This window comes from Chlamydotis macqueenii, chromosome 8, assembly GCF_036417535.1.
Source record: "Chlamydotis macqueenii isolate bChlMac1 chromosome 8, bChlMac1.mat, whole genome shotgun sequence".
Classification (NCBI taxonomy): domain Eukaryota; kingdom Metazoa; phylum Chordata; class Aves; order Otidiformes; family Otididae; genus Chlamydotis; species Chlamydotis macqueenii.
Genome location: NC_141563.1, coordinates 415,565 through 433,285, shown reverse-complemented (window position 1 = coordinate 433,285; position 17,721 = coordinate 415,565). Strand labels below are relative to the sequence as shown.

Here is a 17,721-nt window from a genome sequence, read left to right as displayed (position 1 = left end):
GGCGAGGAGTCTGTCAATCTGCTCTCTGAACCTGGGTCTCCCTGCTCTCAGCAGTGCCCAGTTTCTTTCCAGGGGAACCCCTGAGTGTGATCATCCTCCAGCTCCAGCCTGCCAGCGCAGGACAGCTGAGACCAGGACTGATGGGCAGAGCCGCTCTCCTCCCTCTGCACTGAGGGACAGTCCCTTTGCCTCTCAGGACCCACAGGATTTCACGTGGAGTGCACGAGAAATGCCAGGGACATCAACTGTCCAAAACCACTCCTAAATGTGGCAGGTGCAACTGGAACAAAATAAACACAAAAAAAAACCCCTCAGCTCTGTTCTGCGGTTGGGGAAATTGCGGACAATGATGTCGAAAAGCCCTTTGACAGCACACGAGTACATTTAATTGGAGATCACCCCCCTGTCCTAGTTCCCTCTCACTGCACAGCTAGAGGAATTCCTCAGGGGCCTGTTACAGAGGCCCTCCTCCCGATGGTCCTCTCAGCCAGCAAAGCCCAGAGCTCAGGTGAGGGAGCTGCAGGGAGATCTTCCTGAAAAGAGTCTGAGTGCAGGGTTGCTATGAGACGTGTGATACGCTTTGCTCAGAGAAGTCTGACCTAACACAGGAGTGCCTTTTGCTTCTCAACAGATAGCCATACCCAGAGGGACCAAATGTCGAACTACAGCTCCATCACCCAGTTCCTCCTCCTGGCCTTCGCAGACACACGGGAGCTGCAGCTCTTGCACTTCTGGCTCTTCCTGGGCATCTACCTGGCTGCCCTCCTGGCCAACGGCCTCATCGTCACTGCCATAGCCTGCGACCACCGCCTCCACACCCCCATGTACTTCTTCCTCCTCAACCTCTCCCTCCTTGATGTGGGATCCATCTCTACCACCGTTCCCAAATCCCTGGCCAATTCCCTCTGGGATACACGGGCCATTTCTTACACAGGATGTGCTGCACAGATCTTCTTTCTATTCTTCTTGTTAGGTGCAGAATTTTTTCTTCTCACCATCATGGCCTACGACCGCTACGTTGCCATCTGCAAACCCCTGCACTACGGGACCCTCCTGGGCAGCAGAGCTTGTGTCCACATGGCAGCAGCTGCCTGGGGCAGTGGCTTTCTCAACGCTGTCCTGCACACGGCCAACACATTTTCACTGCCACTCTGCCAGGGCAATGCTGTTGACCAGTTCTTCTGTGAAATTCCTGAGATCCTCAGGCTCTCTTACTCAGAATCCTACACCAAGGAAGTCAGGATCCTTGTGGTTACATCCTGTTTATTTTTTGGCTGTTTTACATGCATTTTTGTGTCCTATGTGCAGATTTTCAGGGCCGTGCTGAGGATCCCCTCTGAGCAGGGAAGGCACAAAGCCTTTTCCACGTGCCTCCCTCACCTGGCCGTGGTCTCCCTGTTCATCAGCACTGCCATGTTTGCTTACCTAAAGCCTAACTCCATATCCTCCCCATCCCTGGATCTGGTTGTGGCTGTTGCATACTCGGTGGTGCCTCCAGCAGTGAACCCCCTCATCTACAGCATGAGGAACCAGGAGCTCAAAGAAGCGTTGAAGAAACTGATTCAATGGGTTCAGCTTCAGCAGCAGCAAGCTGTCCTCACAGCCTGATCGTAGGTTTCCTCAGGGCAGCTTGTGCTGTATTTGTTTTTCAGCTCTGATGTCATGTTCATACAGTAATGTTTGTATTCACTTCACATCTTCAGGTGTAGGACATGAGCCGAATGATGCAGAGGTCTTTGGTAAATGTGCCGTCACAGTGTCAGAGCTTCCAGAGCTTTCAGAGCTTCCTGAGTATCAGCTCGGTAATAAAAGGGTGTTTCCCAAGGGCAGCTCCTGAAGGCTGGGCTCTTCTTCCTGCTGAAGTCAGGACCAGGCTCAGGGAACAGCCATGGCCTGTGGCTGAGCTTGGTTCTCAGTGGGCTGATGGGCAGAGGGCACAGGGAGACATTTTGGGGAGCGAGGTCTGAGCTCAGCTCTCACTTGTGGCTGCCCAGTGCCACTGGAGACAGTGAAGGGGCTCAAAGTTGCCTGCCCAGGGCTCTCCTGCAGGCAGCAGAGCTGAGTGGAAGCTTCCTGGCTTTCTGAGGGGAATCTGGAGACCCCAGAAGAGCAGAGGGCACCTACAGGGACACCATGTGTGTGGGGGTAGGCTTCCCAATAGAAGGGACCATCCAAGGTGGGGTCACTCAGAGGCACAACGCTATATTTAAGTATTCACAGGCAAACAAGAGCTCTGCTGTGCCAGGGGAGGCTGTGAAGACCCAGCAAGGTAATGAAAAAGAGACTGGGGGGTGACTCATGTCTCCTTCAGTAAAAGCCCACAGATGGTTCAGTGTGCGCACTGGAAAACATCTCGCGTCAGGAGAAATGCTCTGAGCCCATTCCACAGCTTTGGACGGCTGGGAAGGAGCTCAGTGGCAGCGTGGCCCATCCAGCTGCATCTCCTTCCCAACATGACCAGCACAGCCACTGGGGGTCACCCCATGGTCCCGCAGCACACTGGTTCTGTAGAGCATCACTGCCAGCTTGGGGCCCTGTGGGAGTCACAGGGAAGGGGCCAGGAGCACCCGGACAGATCAGAGTAGACATGGGGAGAGACCAGACAGGAGCTGACCAGGGCTGGAAATGACCTTGGAGAGAAAAAATCCAGTGTGCAGCTACTCCAGGATAATACCCAGAGTTTGGGGAGCCTAAAGCACGCTCATGGTGAAGAGCCAGAAGTCCTCACTGCCTTGGTGCTCCACCAGGCCTGTGAAGTGGCTGGAGAAGGATTGCTGTCCACCACTTGCCATGGCTTAGTGCCATTGTCCCTCCTGAAGGGTGGAATGGAAAGGAAGGCTGGGACCCTGTGTCAGTGCTTGCACTGAAGTATTGACACAGAAGCCACGCCAGTTTGCTGTGGTCCTTCAGTCCCAATTGCCAGCACATGTCCTTGAGATGACCTTCCCCCCCCCATGTGTCATCCTTACCCTAAAAGTCACACCTGGACAAGGCTCCTCAGCTGGAGCTGTGCTGGAGGACTGGGGCCCAGCTGTGACCAGAGAGAGGACATGGGGTCGCCTGGCTCCTCTGTGGGGCTGGCAGCCTCTGTGACCCCTTCGAGAAAAGGCAGCATAGAGAGGAGAACTTGGGGATCTGTAGACCATCTCCATGCCCATGGGGGCTCTCAAGAAGAGTCCCTCAGACCAGCTATCCAGCCTGGCTGGTTGCTGCATGAACAGTCAGGAGAAACTGTCCCAGGAACGTCATTGCAGACCCAACCTCCTCGTGCCAGCCACAGCCCTACCCCAGGCAGTGCTCTCCCCCTTGTCACTGCGATGGCTCCAGGGACCCCAGAGACCCCTGGTAACACATCGACGTCTGTTACTGGTGAGTAGTGTGGGACTTTTTGGCTTCTAGTGCTGCTTCACCAGAAACTAGACTAAGGCTGCATGAGACTAGATGTCCATATTGGGCCTGACTCTGTTCAACATCTTTGTTGGCAACATGGACAGTGGGATAGAGTTCACCCTCAGCAAGTTCACCAATGACACCAAGCTGTGTGGTGCCGTCGACACACTGGAGGGGAGGGATGTCATCCAGAGGGACCAGACTGGAGAGCTGGGCCCATGCAAATGTCCTGTAGTTCAACCAGGCCAAGTGCAAGGTCCTGTACGTGCATTGGGGCAATCCCAGGCATAAATCCAGGCTGGGTGGAGAATGGATGGAGAGCAGCCCTCAGGAGAGGGACTTGGGTGTGAGGGTGGACAGGAAGCTCAACATGAGGATTTGAATTGGAATTCACCCTTGCAGCCCAGAAAGCCAGCTGCATCCTGGGCTTCATCAAGAGGAGCGTGGCCAGAGGGTCGACGGAGGGGAATCTGCCCCTCTACTCTGCCCTGGTGAGACCCCACCTGGAGTACTTTGTCCAGTTCTGGAGCCCCCAACATCAGAAGGACATGGACCAGTTGGAACGAGTGCTGAAGAGGGCCACAAAGATGATCAGAGGGCTGGAGCACCTCTAGTATGAGACAGGCTGAGAGAGTTGGGGCTCTACAGTCTGAAGAAGAGAAGGCTCTGGGGAGACCTTATAGTGGCCTTCCAAGACCTAAAGAGGGCCTAAGGGAAAGAAGGGGAGAAACTCCTCAGCAGGGCCTGTTGTGACAGGACGAGGGGTAAAGGTTTCAAATTAGAGGGAAGTAAATTTAAATTAGATATTAGGAAACAATGGCAGTGGAATGGTCAGTGGTGGAACAGGAGCAGTTTGCCCAGAAAGGTGGTGGATGCTCCATCCCTGGAAACATCCAAGGCCAGGTTGGATGAGGAAACTGAGCAATGTGGTCTGGTTGGAGATGTCTCTGCTTCTTGCAGGGGGGTTGGACTGGATGAACTTTGAAGGTCCCTTCCAACCCTAATGATTCTATGATTCTATTCTATGCTTCTATGAAATGTCATGTGACCAGAGAAAGTCTTCCAAGAAGCGACTGGGGTCATGGTTGGAGAAGCTGAAAGTCATGGGTTTCTTTAGCCTGCTGAAGTGGTGGCTGAGAGAACAACAGTAGTAGCTCAAGACAGCTTGAAAATTTCTTACCAAGATGATGGCACTTTGTTTTTGGTGGTGAGAAACAGCATGGGAAGGAATAAATGTCAGAAACTGCAGCTTTGGAGGACCAGAGTAGACCTGAGGATAAAGAAATATTATTGTGAGGGTAGTGCTGTGGTGCAAAAGTCCCTCAGAGGGATTCTGGACCAGCCTGTGGCTTTGTGATTGCAGTGGTGATGAAGAGACACCAGTACAGGCAGGGAGATCCTGTTGTGAGAACAAGGTTGGAGGTCTTTGTCCCCTTGGCTATGGCTGATGACCCTGCCATTGAGGCCTAACAGGAGACACATCATCCTCAGGGCAATGGGGTGTTGTTGTCTACTCTCACCCACCCCAGGAGGCCGGGAAGTGTGAAACCGTTCTCCTTCACGTGGCATTGCACCTCCTACATGTGCAGGAAGAGCCCTGAGCAACACCTAAGGGACAAGAGCTCCCTTCCCTAGGGATGGGGCTCAGGCCTTGCTCATCATCTTTTGTCAAACAAACCAAGGGTTTTCTCAGCACCAGCGTTGCCTGGTCCTTACCTCTGCCTGCCTCTTAGCATGGCCTCCAGTTATCTGCTGTAACAAGTCCATGGAGAGGCTGTGTCAGTCGTGGCCCTCAGAGGGACCCAGCAATGCTTCAAGGTCCTTTGGGTTTTGCTTCCGACTTTGACTCCTGGAAAGGTTTGTGCAAATGTCCTCGCAATCACTCAGGTTCATGGACAAGAACATTTAATGAACGTTAAGACTGTCTCTTCAGCTGCATGCTACGTCCAGGCAGCGTCTAACGTGTTCCACCCTTTCACAAGAGATGACTGCACAGGAACACTTGTAGGCAGAGAGGTGAGAAAGGACAGATGTAAACACAATTCAGAGTTAATTAGACTCCAGAAAGATGAAGCAAGTTTCTAACTCCCTGAGGCTCAAAGCAGAAACCAGACCGGTGAATGACCAAAGAGCCAGCAGATGAGGAAACCTGGGAGCCATGGGAAGGGCCTGCATTCATTTAGTCTGCTGAAAGACATCCTTAGACATCAGAAGAGGTGGAAACACCGGAATGAGGAGGGACATGAAATAACAGAGTAGTGGTGACGCACGTACAGGGGAAGGCCAATGCTTCTCCTCCTGCCGTAAGTACACTTCCTCGCAGTTTCCATTCTGTCATGGTGGGGAAACATTGCCGTTTCTTAAAAGAGCTGGAATGCTTCAGCTGAGGAAAATGTGCTTGTATGTTTTATCTAAATGTAAAAAATAAGACAGTGCACCTTTCCAGTAACATATTAGCTGTCTGGCCATGAACAGGCAGTGCCACTTTTAGGGGCCTCGGGGTATCTGAGGTGCTGGCCTGGGATTGGCATCTGTCACACAGGAACTGTGGGAGACCAGAGCTCCTTGCAAGCTGCAGGTGAAAGCTGGGAAGGAGTTCCCAGGGCATCTGCACTGGCACCAGGTGTCTGTGTCCCTGCAGCTGAAAATATTTGTGTCCTACATCCATTCCCAATCCTGGAAAACTTTTTCCATTTCAAAAAAAAAAGAGAAAACCCAGAAAAGTGAGCAAAAGCTGGAAAGTCTGCTGACACATTCCTTTGCTTTGCATGTTTGTCTTCAGCTCTTCTTCTTTTCATTTGCATTGATATTTACTGACATCTGACAGCCCAACAGGCATAAAAACACGATCATTCTGTGTGGTGCACAGAGCCCCTTCCCCCCTTCCCCACCCCCAATTCCTTGCCCAGGACTTTTCACTCTTTCACAGAGGGAGTCGCGCTGAGGTGCTGACTCTTCTTCACTGGTATAGAAATTGGTGTAAATGGTCACTTACAGCCCAGGAGATTTCCTGTCCCTAAACCAGAAGGTTTCTGCTCTAGTTAAAAACAAAGCTGGAGGTTGGAAGGGACCTCGGGACGTCTGCAGTCCCACCTGCTCAGAAACAGGGTCAGACCAAGGTGTTCAAGGCTTGATTCAGTCCGAGTTACAAAACCCCCGAGGGCAGAGACTGCACCGCCTCTCTGGGTGACCGGATCCAGCACTTGGCTGAGCTCCCGGGGAAAAAAGTTTTCCTTCCGTCCTGGCTGAACCTCTCCTCTTTCACCTTCCTCCCATTGTCTTTTCTCCTCCCACAATGACCCACAGTGAAGAGACTGACTCTCTATTCTCCTTGGCCTCCTTGTTGGTACTGTGAGGCTGGGATGAGGGCCCTCCAGCCTTCCCTTCTCCAGGCTGGACAAGCCCAGCTCCGTCAGCCTCTCCTCACAGGCAAACTGCTCCAGCCCCTGGCTGTCCTGAGGGCCCTGGCTGAACCCCCTCCAGCCTGCCAACATCGTTCCTGAATTGAGGATCTGAACTCTGGATGGAGTGATCCAGAGAATGCCTTCCCTCCATCTCCTGGCCGTACTCCTGGCCGCACAGCCCAGGATGCTGGTGGCCTACCTTGCTGCCAGGGCACACGGCTGCGGCTCTGTCCTGCGTGGGGTTTTACAGACGGCCCTCCTCCGGGGTCTGCTGGGGTCTGGGCCAGGAGAGAGGCCGGACAGGGCGGGCTGTTCCTGGGTACTGGCACTGAGTGCAGCAGGAGGATGGAGTTGGATTCGCAGCCAGACTCACTTGTAAACCTGGGCTGAGCAGCCCATGCTGGAAATGGCTGGTGGGAGACTGGAGTGTGATGAAGGTCCTGGGCCCCCTTCTCAGTCTGTCCATGCCACCCAGAGTGCAGTTGGCCCGAGGAGATGGAGGCCAGCATCTCCCTGAGTCTGCTGGTGTTGTCTCAAAGAGATCCTTATTGCCCAGTTCTCACAGCCCCTGGGTGCCAGTCCCTGTCCTGAGCACGAGACTCCTCACTCGGGGGTCCCCTGGATGCTCCTGTGGCACCACTGACAGAACAGCCGGCCTGAACTGCTGCATGCAGAAATAGAACTGCTCTTCTGCAGGGATGTCATCTCGGGCACGGCCCTGAGCTGGCACTGTTGCTGTGCCAAGCACTGGTGCCCACAAGCCACAGAGACATCATCCCAGGAGATCGCTGTTGGTCTTTGACCATTTCCATTGGCACTGGGCACCCACTCCTGAAGGCTCAGCCCAGGCCCATTCCCCAGCCCATCGCCCCACGCTCTCCTGTGCTACCCCAGGGAGAACCCCAGCAGCAGCTCATAGGGGCCATTTCTTCAGCCTGTTCCTGGCCTCCACCTTGGAAGAAAAACCGTATCTCCAGACTCTGGGACTGAGGAAATCCGTTTTATTACACTATGCGGCACAGGAGGCCAGTTGTGCCGTTATTCCAGAAAAGTGTCCAAAGACCTCTGGCTCAGACAGGGTGGGTTCATGCACCTGGAAAAGTGGAGTGGATGTAGGCATTCCTGGACAAACCGGATTATCAGACATAAAATGCCCAAAAGACAGAGAGTTCCAGAAAGGAGTCAGAAATCACTGCAGAAAAGGCACAAACAGCTTATAGGTACTGAGGGACAACTGATTGAATCAGTTTCTTCAGCGCATCTCGGAGCTCCTGGTTCCTCATGCTGTAGATGAGGGGGTTCACTGCTGGAGGCACCACTGAGTACAGAACTGCCACAACCAGATCCAGAAGTGGGGAGGAGTTGGAAGGAGGCTTCAGGTAGGCAAACATGGCAGTGCTGATAAACAGGGAGACCACAGCCAGGTGAGGGAGGCACATGGAAAAGGCTTTGTGCTGTCCCTGCTCAGAGGGGATCCTCAGCACGGCCCTGAAGATCTGCACATAGGACACAACAATGAACACAAAACACCCAACAGCTAAAGTACAACTAACACCAAGAAGCCCAGCTTCCTTGAGGTAGGAATATGAGCAGGAGAGCTTGAGGATCTGTGGGACTTCACAGAAGAACTGGTCCACAGCATTGCCCTGGCAGAGTGGCAGTGAAACGGTGTTGACTGTGTGCAGGACAGCGTTAAGAAACCCACTGGCCCAGGCAGCTGCTGCCATGTGGACACAAGCTCTGCTGCCCAGGAGGGTCCCATAGTGCAGGGGTTTGCAGATGGCAACGTAGCGGTCGTAGGCCATGACAGTGAGAAGAGAATACTCTGTACCCAATAAGAAGAATATAAAGAAGATCTGTGCAGCACATCCCGAGTAGGAGATGTTGCTGGTGTTCCTAAGGGAATTGGCCATGGCTTTGGGGACAGTAGTAGAAAAGGATCCCAGGTCAAGTACAGAGAGGTTGAGGAGGAAAAAGTACATGGGGGTGTGCAGGCGGTGGTCACAGGCTATGGCAGTGATGATGAGGCCGTTGGCCAGGAGGGCAGCCAGGTAGATGCCCAGGAAGAGCCAGAAGTGCAAGAGCTGCAGCTCCCGCGTGTCTGCGAAGGCCAGGAGGAGGAACTGGGTGATGGAGCTGTCGTTGGACATTGGCTCCCTCTGTGCGTGGGGACCTGGACAAGGAGGAAAAGGCAGTTAGGAGTCAGGGCACTCTTCTCTGACCAAAACCTATTCCAGTTCTCATGGAAAACCCCCAGAGTGCCTCTCCCTGTTCTGGAAGGTCTTTGGCAGGCTCCTTTAGTGAGGGCCAGGCGGTGCTGGCTGAGGGTGCCACTGGGAGGTGGGGGCTCTGCCCTGGGCTCTGAAGGTGTCAGTCCTGCCCTGCAGCAGTAGGCAAATAGGAGCACAGTGATCTCAGATTAAATCCACTTTTGATACCAAAGAGCTTCTCAGCATTGTCCTTCCCGATTCACCCGAATGCAGAGCAGAGCTGTGGGAATTTGGGTTTGTTTACTCTTTTCCAGTTGCCTCACCACCCCTGAGGAGTGTTTTTGAGGCAGAAATCCTTGGCATTCTTGCTGCGCTCCAAGTGAAATGCTGTGGGTGCTGACAGGCAAAGGGATTGTCCCTTAGTGCAGGGTACGGAGAGCTGGTCTGTCCATCAGCCCTGCTCTCAGCTGCCCTTTCCCTGCAGCTCCTTGAGCCTGAGGAGGATCACACTCCGATGTTCCCCATAGAAGAAACTGGACCGTGCTGAGAGCAGAGGAACCCAGTTTCCAAGTGCAGCTGTGCAGACCCCTCCACCCTCTCTCTGATTCTGCTGCAGGACGATCCCAGCTCTCCCCTCTCAGCCCGGACACACAGGGCTCATGGCAGCTGCCACATACAAGCCATGAACAGCACTGTCACGGCCTTAGCCCTGAGGTGTCTTCTCCACAGGGCTCCTCTCTGGGGCACAGAGAGTCCACGGGAGTGCTGTGACCTTGTGGAGGGCAGCGCGCACCACAGCACCACTCCCAGGGCAAGAGTCCAAAGTCACAAAGATGGGGGGTCCTGAGGTGAGGGCCACCTCACTGCCAGCCCCACACACTGCAGAGCCCAAAGTCCCGGGGGAGGGGGTGACAAAGGCAGCAAAGAAAGGAGGAGGAACACAGAGAAGGAGCCCAGTGCTCCTGCCAAGGGAGGAAGGAGGGGGACAGACAGACAGGTGCTGGGGAATTTGTCCTCAGTGAGGGTCAAGCTGCCAAGAAGAAGACGCAGCCTGACAGCCTGTGACAGCAGAGGCTGTGCTGGGTGCCAGAGGACACCAGGAGGTTGCTCTGGGAAAGAGCCTGCGCTGCAGGGGATGGCAGGGAGCTGCCCGAATCCCCACTCCCACAGCGTTTCTGGCAGCAGCTCCCTCTCCCTCCCTGCCCATGTCTCTGCTGCCTGCAGCTGTCCCTGCTGGGACCTGCTTCTCTGTCCCCGGGTCAGCTCCCTGCCACCGCTCAGAGACCCCATCCCACCCGCTGTGCGCTCAGCTCTGCCCTGCAGACCCCTCCCGACAGCAGGGCACTGCCTAGGGGCATCTCTGTGTGCGCAAGGGCTAAGGAGCAGCTCCAGCACATCCCACAGAGGCCACCGACGCGATGCTGTCGTGCTGTCTGTAGGCTGAGCAGTGCCTTGGGGACTCCATGAGGTTTCTCACAGACCTGTCCATGTACCGGTGCAATGCTCCTGCAGTCTCAGTGTCATGTCCGAATCCAACACCGCCATTAACCTTTCCCAGCCCTCTCTCCTCTCCCCCAGTGCAGGAGATGAACTGGGGGCCATGAAAGCAACTTTTGCCTCAAAGAGCAACTTCATGGACCTTCCTGTGGAGTATGATGAGGTAAATCTAGGATCTCTTAGCGTAACAGTTAAGGTGTCTCAGAGCATTTTCCACGTCTTACAGATCCGTTTCCATTCCCACCCATCCAAATAATACAAACCCGAATGCCAAGGCTCAGGAATGCAGAAAATGAAGAAGGAAACCCTTGCTTTGCATGTCATCTTTCAAAGTTCCTCTCCAAAATCATCCTTGGAGTTTAACGTGGAGCTGTCAGCAGTCCTGACCTATGAAGAGGTGCAAGGTCCTGCACCTGGGTCATGGCAATCCCAGGCACAAATCCAGGCTGGGCGGCAAATGGATGGAGAGCAGCCCTGAGGAGAAGGACTTGGGAGTGCTGGTGGATGAGAAGCTTAACATGAGCAGGCAATGCGCCCTTGCGGCCCAGAAGGCCAACCGCATCCTGGGCTGCATCAAGAGGAGCGTGGCCAGCAGGTCGAGGGAGGTGATTCTCCCCCTCTACTCTGCCCTGGTGAGACCCCACCTGGAGTACTGTGTCCAGTTCTGGAGCCCCCAGCACAAGAAGGACATGGACCAGTTGGAGGAGGTCCAGAGGAAGGCCACAAAGATGATAAAAGGGCTGGAGCACCTCTCTTATGAGGACAGGCTGAGAGAGTTGGGGCTGTTCAGCCTGGAGAAGAGGAGGCTCCGGGGAGACATGATAGCGGTCTCCCAGTACCTCAAGGGGGCCTACAGGAAAGATGGGGAAAGGCTGTTTAGTAGGGCCTGTTGCAATAGGACGAGAGGTAATGGTTTTAAAATAGAGGGGGGTAGATTTAGATTAGAAATTAGGAAAAAATTTTTTACGATGCGGGTTATAGAACACTGGAACAGGTTGCCCAGAAAGGTGGTGGAGGCCCCATCTCTGGAAGCGTTCAAGGCCAGGCTGGATGAGGGTCTGAGCAACCTGACCTAGTCAGGCATGTCTCTGGTCCTTGCAGGGGGGTTGGACTAGATGACCTTTGAAGGTCCCTTCCAACCCTAACCATTCTATGATTCTATGATTCTAAGAACGCTTGCCACAGAAGAAGGACCCTGACCTGCCAGGTATCATTCCTTCCCCCCACAGCTTCTCCCCACAGTAGCAGCGCTGGGAGCTCCCTGGGCAGGCTGAGTGCTGACCCCTGCAGGCGGCAGAGTCCCTGCCCCAGCACACAGTCCCTGGGCTGCAGGGACCCTGCTCTGAAGGACAGCCCTGGGCACCCCTGCCTGCACACCCGCCTGCACAGCCCTGCAGCCATCCCTGGGAGAAGGCAGCCATCGTGCCCTGTCCCTCTGATGCTGCAACAGGAAGCCCTGCTCTGCAGCACCAACTTCCCTTTTGAGAAACCGAGAGCCCTCCTGACAGATCCCATAAACTGTCAGATGCACAAGCTCTGGGAGATCTCTCCAGGAACAACAGCTAAATTGCCCTGCACCCAGAGACTTACCACATAGAGGGCTCTGAAGATTCCTCCTCACTGACCTCTCAGCATCCTCCCGCTCTCTACTGCCTTTAAGTTCTCTCAGCCGCTGTCTCTCTGCAGCGCTGCCTGCTTGCCATCAGCTCCCTCCATGCCAGGAGCCCAGCCCAGCTCAGCAGCAGAGGCCCAGCCCAAGGCAGCACTTTCTCTGTCCCCTCGGGGCTCCCTCCAGCTGTCCCTGGGGCTGCAGGGGAACCTGCTGCCAAACAGCCTGCACCCACCACAGGGGTTTTGCTCCTCAGCTGGGAGAGAAGAGTCACGTCTTTTCAAGCACTGCCATTTTCCTGCTCACAGACACAGTCAGCTCTAAGTATCACCTGGCCTTGTCCCTTCAGTAGGCAGAATACCCAAAGGGAGGGATCTCCTCTACCCCTGCTAAGGGAAGGGGTTCAGCGCAGTCAGTGCAGGCATCTCACCCTGGGTCTGTAGTGCTGGCGCTAGAAGAGGACTCAGCTCCCTTCCATGCACACCACAAACCCACAGGAGCTGGGATTCCTCTTGCCCCTGTTCAGCTGAGCACAAAAGGGCATTTGCCTGTGAGCTCTTTCTCTCAGCTGCCCTCCTCCTTACTGGAGATGGAGGGCAGCAGGGAGTTCTTTAGATGCAAAGCCCTGGTGACAGCTGAGGTGCCCGAGGTGGCCCAAGGTTTGTGCAGGAGACTGCAGGCTCAGGTGGAGCAGTTCTTAGGGACAGGGCAGTGTCTGGGGCTTCACCTTGGAGGCTGTTGGGAAATTCCTTTGGCAAACTGAAATGACAGCAGGTGCCCATGTTTAGGATAATGAAACCTCTTCCTACTCAGGACATGTACGGAAACCTGTAGAGGAGTGGCACCCCGCTGGAGTGAGTTTGCACACGGAGAGCTGGGATTCTCTCTTTCTCTTCTCCACCACCTTTATTTGTCAGATCTCCACTGACCATAATGTCTCACGGCCTCCTGCCAGCGCTGTGCAGCCCAGGCCTTCTTCCCTCTGGATCTGGTGAGAGCAGGGTTTGCTCACTCTGTGGGCACCGACACTGTTGAGGAGGGGGCGTGAGATCGTGGCTGGGTGGGCATCTGGCTACAAGCCAAAGTCAACCCAGCGCAAACCATCTCGTACAATGCTCTTGTATGGAACCTTGGAAGCTGCAGTCTTGAGAGGTGGGCAAAGAGGGGAGTAAGAGAGTGACTGGATGCATTGGGGTCTCTCCTGGGACTTGATGGTGTTATCAGTGTCCTGGAGCGTCTGACAGAATTTGCAGATGACACAAAACTGAGGCAAAGGAACGAAGCATACAGTGGAGGGCTGCCTTCTGGAGGAAACTTGACAAGTTGGAGGACTGGCCCAACAAGATCCTAATGGATTTCAGAGAGCAGGACTGCCCAATCCAGCCCCTTGGGTGCCCTGAACGTCGGAATCAGCCCTGCCTGGGCTGCAGCTCTGTGGAAAAGGACCTGGGGGTCTTGGTGGACAACAGAGCACTGTTCAGTATAGAGAGACGACTACTGGAAACTTCATAGCAGCATGTCACTACCTATCAGGCAGTTAAGATGGAGCCAGGCTCTTCATTGTGATGTATGCTGGGAGGACAAGAGGCAAGGGAAAAAATCTGAAAGCAGGTTCAGGTGGGAGATGAGGACCATGAGGTCCATCAGGTCATACCCATGAGGTCACACAGGCACTGGGAGAGATTTTCTGGACAGTTTGGGCAGTCCTCATCCTTAAAGGTTTTCAAGTCTTCTTTTCCTCTAAATATGGCCTCAAAACATTGAAAAACCACTCCTGCTCATGCCAGAATGTAGCAAAACCCTATGGCACCAGCACAAGCTCTGCCTCCACAGGGCCCTCTCCTCTCCATGAGAGAGGTCTTCCACCAGCCCCACACTTCTTCCACCTTTGGGCTTTGCAGTTGCACAGGCTTGGCCTGCCTACTGGCCTTCACCACCGTCACCCTTGTAACTGAGGCCAAACACATATTTTGGCACTCCCAGTGTCAGCTGGCACCTGCTCCACACCTGGAGCCCACTTGGCCATGGAAAACAGAAGAGGCAAGGTCCACTTGCCCAGCACTGGGCACAGATTTTTCCTGGGAAAGTGGCCGAGGAGCTGTCATCATGTGTGTCAGCCTCTGGCCTGGCAGGGGTGCAACTGGGACAAGCGCTGCTGAGGCAAGGCTGAAGTAGCTCAGCTGGAGAGCGGGAGAGCATTCCACTGAAGATCTAAAGAGCATTCCCCACCTCCCTGTGCTTCACGTCATCGGTCCGTAGAATCATAGGATCATTTAGGTTGGAAAAGACTCCTAAGAGCATTGAGCCCAGCCATTAACCCAGCACTCCCAAGGCCACCACTGAGCGGTGTCCCTAAGGGCTTTTAGATCCCTCCAGGGATGGTGACTCAACGCCTCCCTGGGCAGCCTGCTCCAGTGCTTGGTAACCCTTTCAGTGAAGAGATTTTTCCTAATATCCAATTCAAACCTGCCCTGGTGCAACCTGGGGCTGCTTCCTCTCTTGCTGTCACTTGTTCCTGGGGAGAAGAGACCAACACCCACCTTGCTCCAGCTCCCTTCAGGCAGTTGGAGAGAGCAAGAAGGTCTCCCCTCAGCCTCCTTTCCTCCAGCGTCCTTTTCTCCAAACAACCCCAGTTCCCTCAGCTGCTCCTCATCAGACATGTGCTCCAGACCCCTCACCAGCTTCGTTGCCCTTCTCTGGACACGCTCCAGATAACTCAATGTCCTTCTTGTAGTGAGGGGCCTAAAACTGAACCCACTATTCGGGGTGCACTCTCACCAGTGCTGAGTACAGGGGGACAATCCCTTCCTCAGTCCTGCTGGCCACGCTATTTCTGATACAAGCCAGGATGCGATTGGCCACCTCAGCCACCCAGGCACGCTGCCGGCTCATCCTAAGACAGCTGTTGATCAAAACTCTCAGGTCATTTTCCACCGGGCAGATTTCCAGCCGCTCTTCCCCCAGCCCGTAGCATGTATGCAAATGTTGCTTGTCCTTACACACAACAGATCTCTGCCAATCCCATGACCTCTCACAAGGGATATTCCAAAGAAATATCGATCTTCCCCTGTAAGGTCAGTGCCGCCACTCTGCCCGTTTCTGCTGTATTTAATTTCTCTCATCGTTCGTATGGTTTCACTTGTCCTGGTACAAGGACTGTTTCTCACATTGTCTTTTCAGGTGCAGGCTGTCTGGACAAAGGCCACTTCAATTATTCTCCAATTTCCTCCTCCCACCACTCTTTGTTCATTCAGGTACCTCGCACCCATCTGGTTGCTGCTCTGAGCTCCAGGGAGTTAAAAGCTGGCCTGTCGTTCAGAAGCCCAGTTGTCTCCTCAGCCAACTCTTTAATTCTGTCTGTAAACACCTTTGTTTTTTCTCCATCTGCCTGCCTAAAATATTTCTCGTAAGGCTCTCCTTTGCAGAAAGGCAATCTCATGGGATGCAGCCTGTACTTGGCGTGTGGCTGTGCAGTGTGCTTTATTGTCTAGGAAACATTTTCCTGCTCTCTTTGTGAAAAGGAAAATTGCTGCTGTGCCTGTGTGCAGGCAGTTCTCGAAGGAGAGCAGGAGGGAGCTGGCGCAGTGGAGCTGTAACATCCAGCGGTGGAGATCAGTGGAGAAGTGTGATGCAAGGAGCAGTGATGTGAGTCCCAGGTGGCCAATGACAGCAATGGGGAGGTCTGAGAGGTGAGGAGCACGGTTGTCCATACAGTGTCAGACTGCAAGGCACTGCTGTTTCTACCTGTCCAGCCATCCTGAGGAGACACCCTGGAGCGATATCCCTTGGAGAATGCTTCTGTCAGCTCTTTTAAACTGAAAAGTAATTAAAAATAAACTTGAAAATCCAGCAGCATTCTTGTTAAGTGCTGAAATCTTCCTCCTTAACTCCCCTGTGAAACCTCTCTCATTACCTGTACAGATCTTGAAGACTTGAGGAAAACTATAGGAAGAGACATGGCTCGCTAGGGCTTTCTGTATTTTAACGAGCCCCATGGTGACTTTGGGGCTCATTAAGTGAACTCCAGGGACTGAGAGGAGACTGAAGAAACTTCTCAAGCAGTTAAAGTCAGAAGCAAAGCCCAGAGTACCTTGGAGCATTGATGGGCCCCACTGGGGGCCATTCCTGACAAAGCCTCCCCAGGGACTCGTTAGAGCAGGTCATTGGAGGCTGTGAGTGCAGGGAGGCAAAGGCCCTGTGCAGGGGGCTGTAGTGCAGAGAAAACTCTTGGTTTTGTCAGAAAGCAGAAATGGCCAGCGTCCCTGGCCCTGGGAAGGCAGATCCTGTCCCTCACGCGTGACCCAGGGCTCTTCCTGGGGGCAGGGAGATGTGAAAATGACCAATGCCCAGTGCAGAAAAACCGTGCCACGTCTCTGGACTTCCCCAAGTAGAGGCAAAGAAGAAACAAAGTCCACAACCCAAAATCCTGTTTCTCCTGGAAGACCTGAGTGGTGCGGGCAGCTGCCGTAGCCAAGGGGACAAAGACCGTGGTTCCTTTGGGCCTTTCAGTCTCGCCAGAGCCCTTGGCCATCTCTGCTGCGCTGTGCCGCACTGTCCATGCCTCCATCTCTTTCCTGTTGCCTGATGACACCAATCTTTATTTCCCACCTAGCTCTCACCCTGGCATTTTCTTGCCCTCACCTCACCTCATTTCTTGCCCTGACCACTGGTCCTCCACCTCAGATGGCTACAGATGCCTAGGTTCCTCAGCTTCTCAATAGAGATCCCAGATTCCAAAAGTCCAGGAGAGCATTCCCCCTTGTTGGGTCAGGGATCATCTTTCACCTTCCCTTACACCAAGGCCTTCTAGCAGAGGTCTGTGGTCTTCCAAGTCCATAGTTATCACCATCCTTCTTCTCACCTTTGTCAGGTGGTTCGGTGATCCTGACTGGAGACCGTTGTACATCAAGGACTTAGTGATCCACAGAACAGTAAACCTGAGTGTAGTTGTCATGGATGGGCCATTCGGATCACTTACAGAACCACAGTCAACAGCATCAGCAAACGTGATTATTGAAATGCGATGTGTAACAGTGCGACTTGACAAAGGCTGATGGGAAGGTTCAGCCTGTGACTCCACAGAGGATGTAACAATGATTCAGAGTCACCAGCACAGAATCACCCTTAGCAATACAAAATCCTGGTGTACTGTGATACCAGGCCATGTGCGATGTCGGTCACGTGCCAAAGATTTGCTGTTTGTAAGAGATCTCTCAGCCTGGAGGAGCAAACGGGAGAGGTGTCCCAGCTCAAGGGGAGATCAGCGCCATGCAGCCATGGCGCTGGGCAGGGAGAGCTCAGGGAAGGCTCCCTTTGGCTGTCGTATTTACGGGATCAAGTGGTTGGCTTGTAGTCAAATTGCATGTGATGGGAAAGGTGTGCGTGAGACTGCTTGTACCCACAGCTTTCTGTGTCCCTTGAGAAATGAGTCCTGGAAAAGCCACCAGCTATTCATGTGTTAATCGTGTGATGCATGTTCCAAGCTGATAGGCATCGATGCTCACTGTGTCACTCATTATGATGCCCCTGGATTCCATTTTGAGTTCCAACTGAATATGTCTCTGCTGAGCTGGGAGGACGCTGTCCTTGCAGACCCGCTGTACTGAGCTCT

General features: G+C 53.8%; 2 protein-coding genes across 2 annotated transcripts; one reads left to right on the top strand and one right to left on the bottom strand.

The window, feature by feature from the left end:
• Window positions 1-654: 654 nt before the first annotated feature.
• Window positions 655-1,608, top strand: LOC147599773 (olfactory receptor 14A16-like). The gene has a single exon (XM_086753538.1). It carries the CDS (start codon window positions 655-657, stop codon window positions 1,606-1,608), a length of 954 nt encoding a protein of 317 aa, XP_086609664.1.
• Window positions 1,609-8,008: 6,400 nt separating this feature from the next.
• Window positions 8,009-8,944, bottom strand: LOC147599772 (olfactory receptor 14J1-like). The gene has a single exon (XM_086753535.1). The coding sequence runs from the start codon at window positions 8,942-8,944 to the stop codon at window positions 8,009-8,011; it is 936 nt and encodes a 311-aa protein (XP_086609661.1).
• Between the last annotated feature and the right edge of the window lie 8,777 nt (window positions 8,945-17,721).

Bases quoted from the DNA above. Each gene is read 5' to 3' on its own strand.
- LOC147599773 (XM_086753538.1), top strand. From the start codon at position 655: ATGTCGAACTACAGCTCCATCACCCAGTTCCTCCTCCTGGCCTTCGCA.
- LOC147599772 (XM_086753535.1), bottom strand. From the start codon at position 8,944: ATGTCCAACGACAGCTCCATCACCCAGTTCCTCCTCCTGGCCTTCGCA.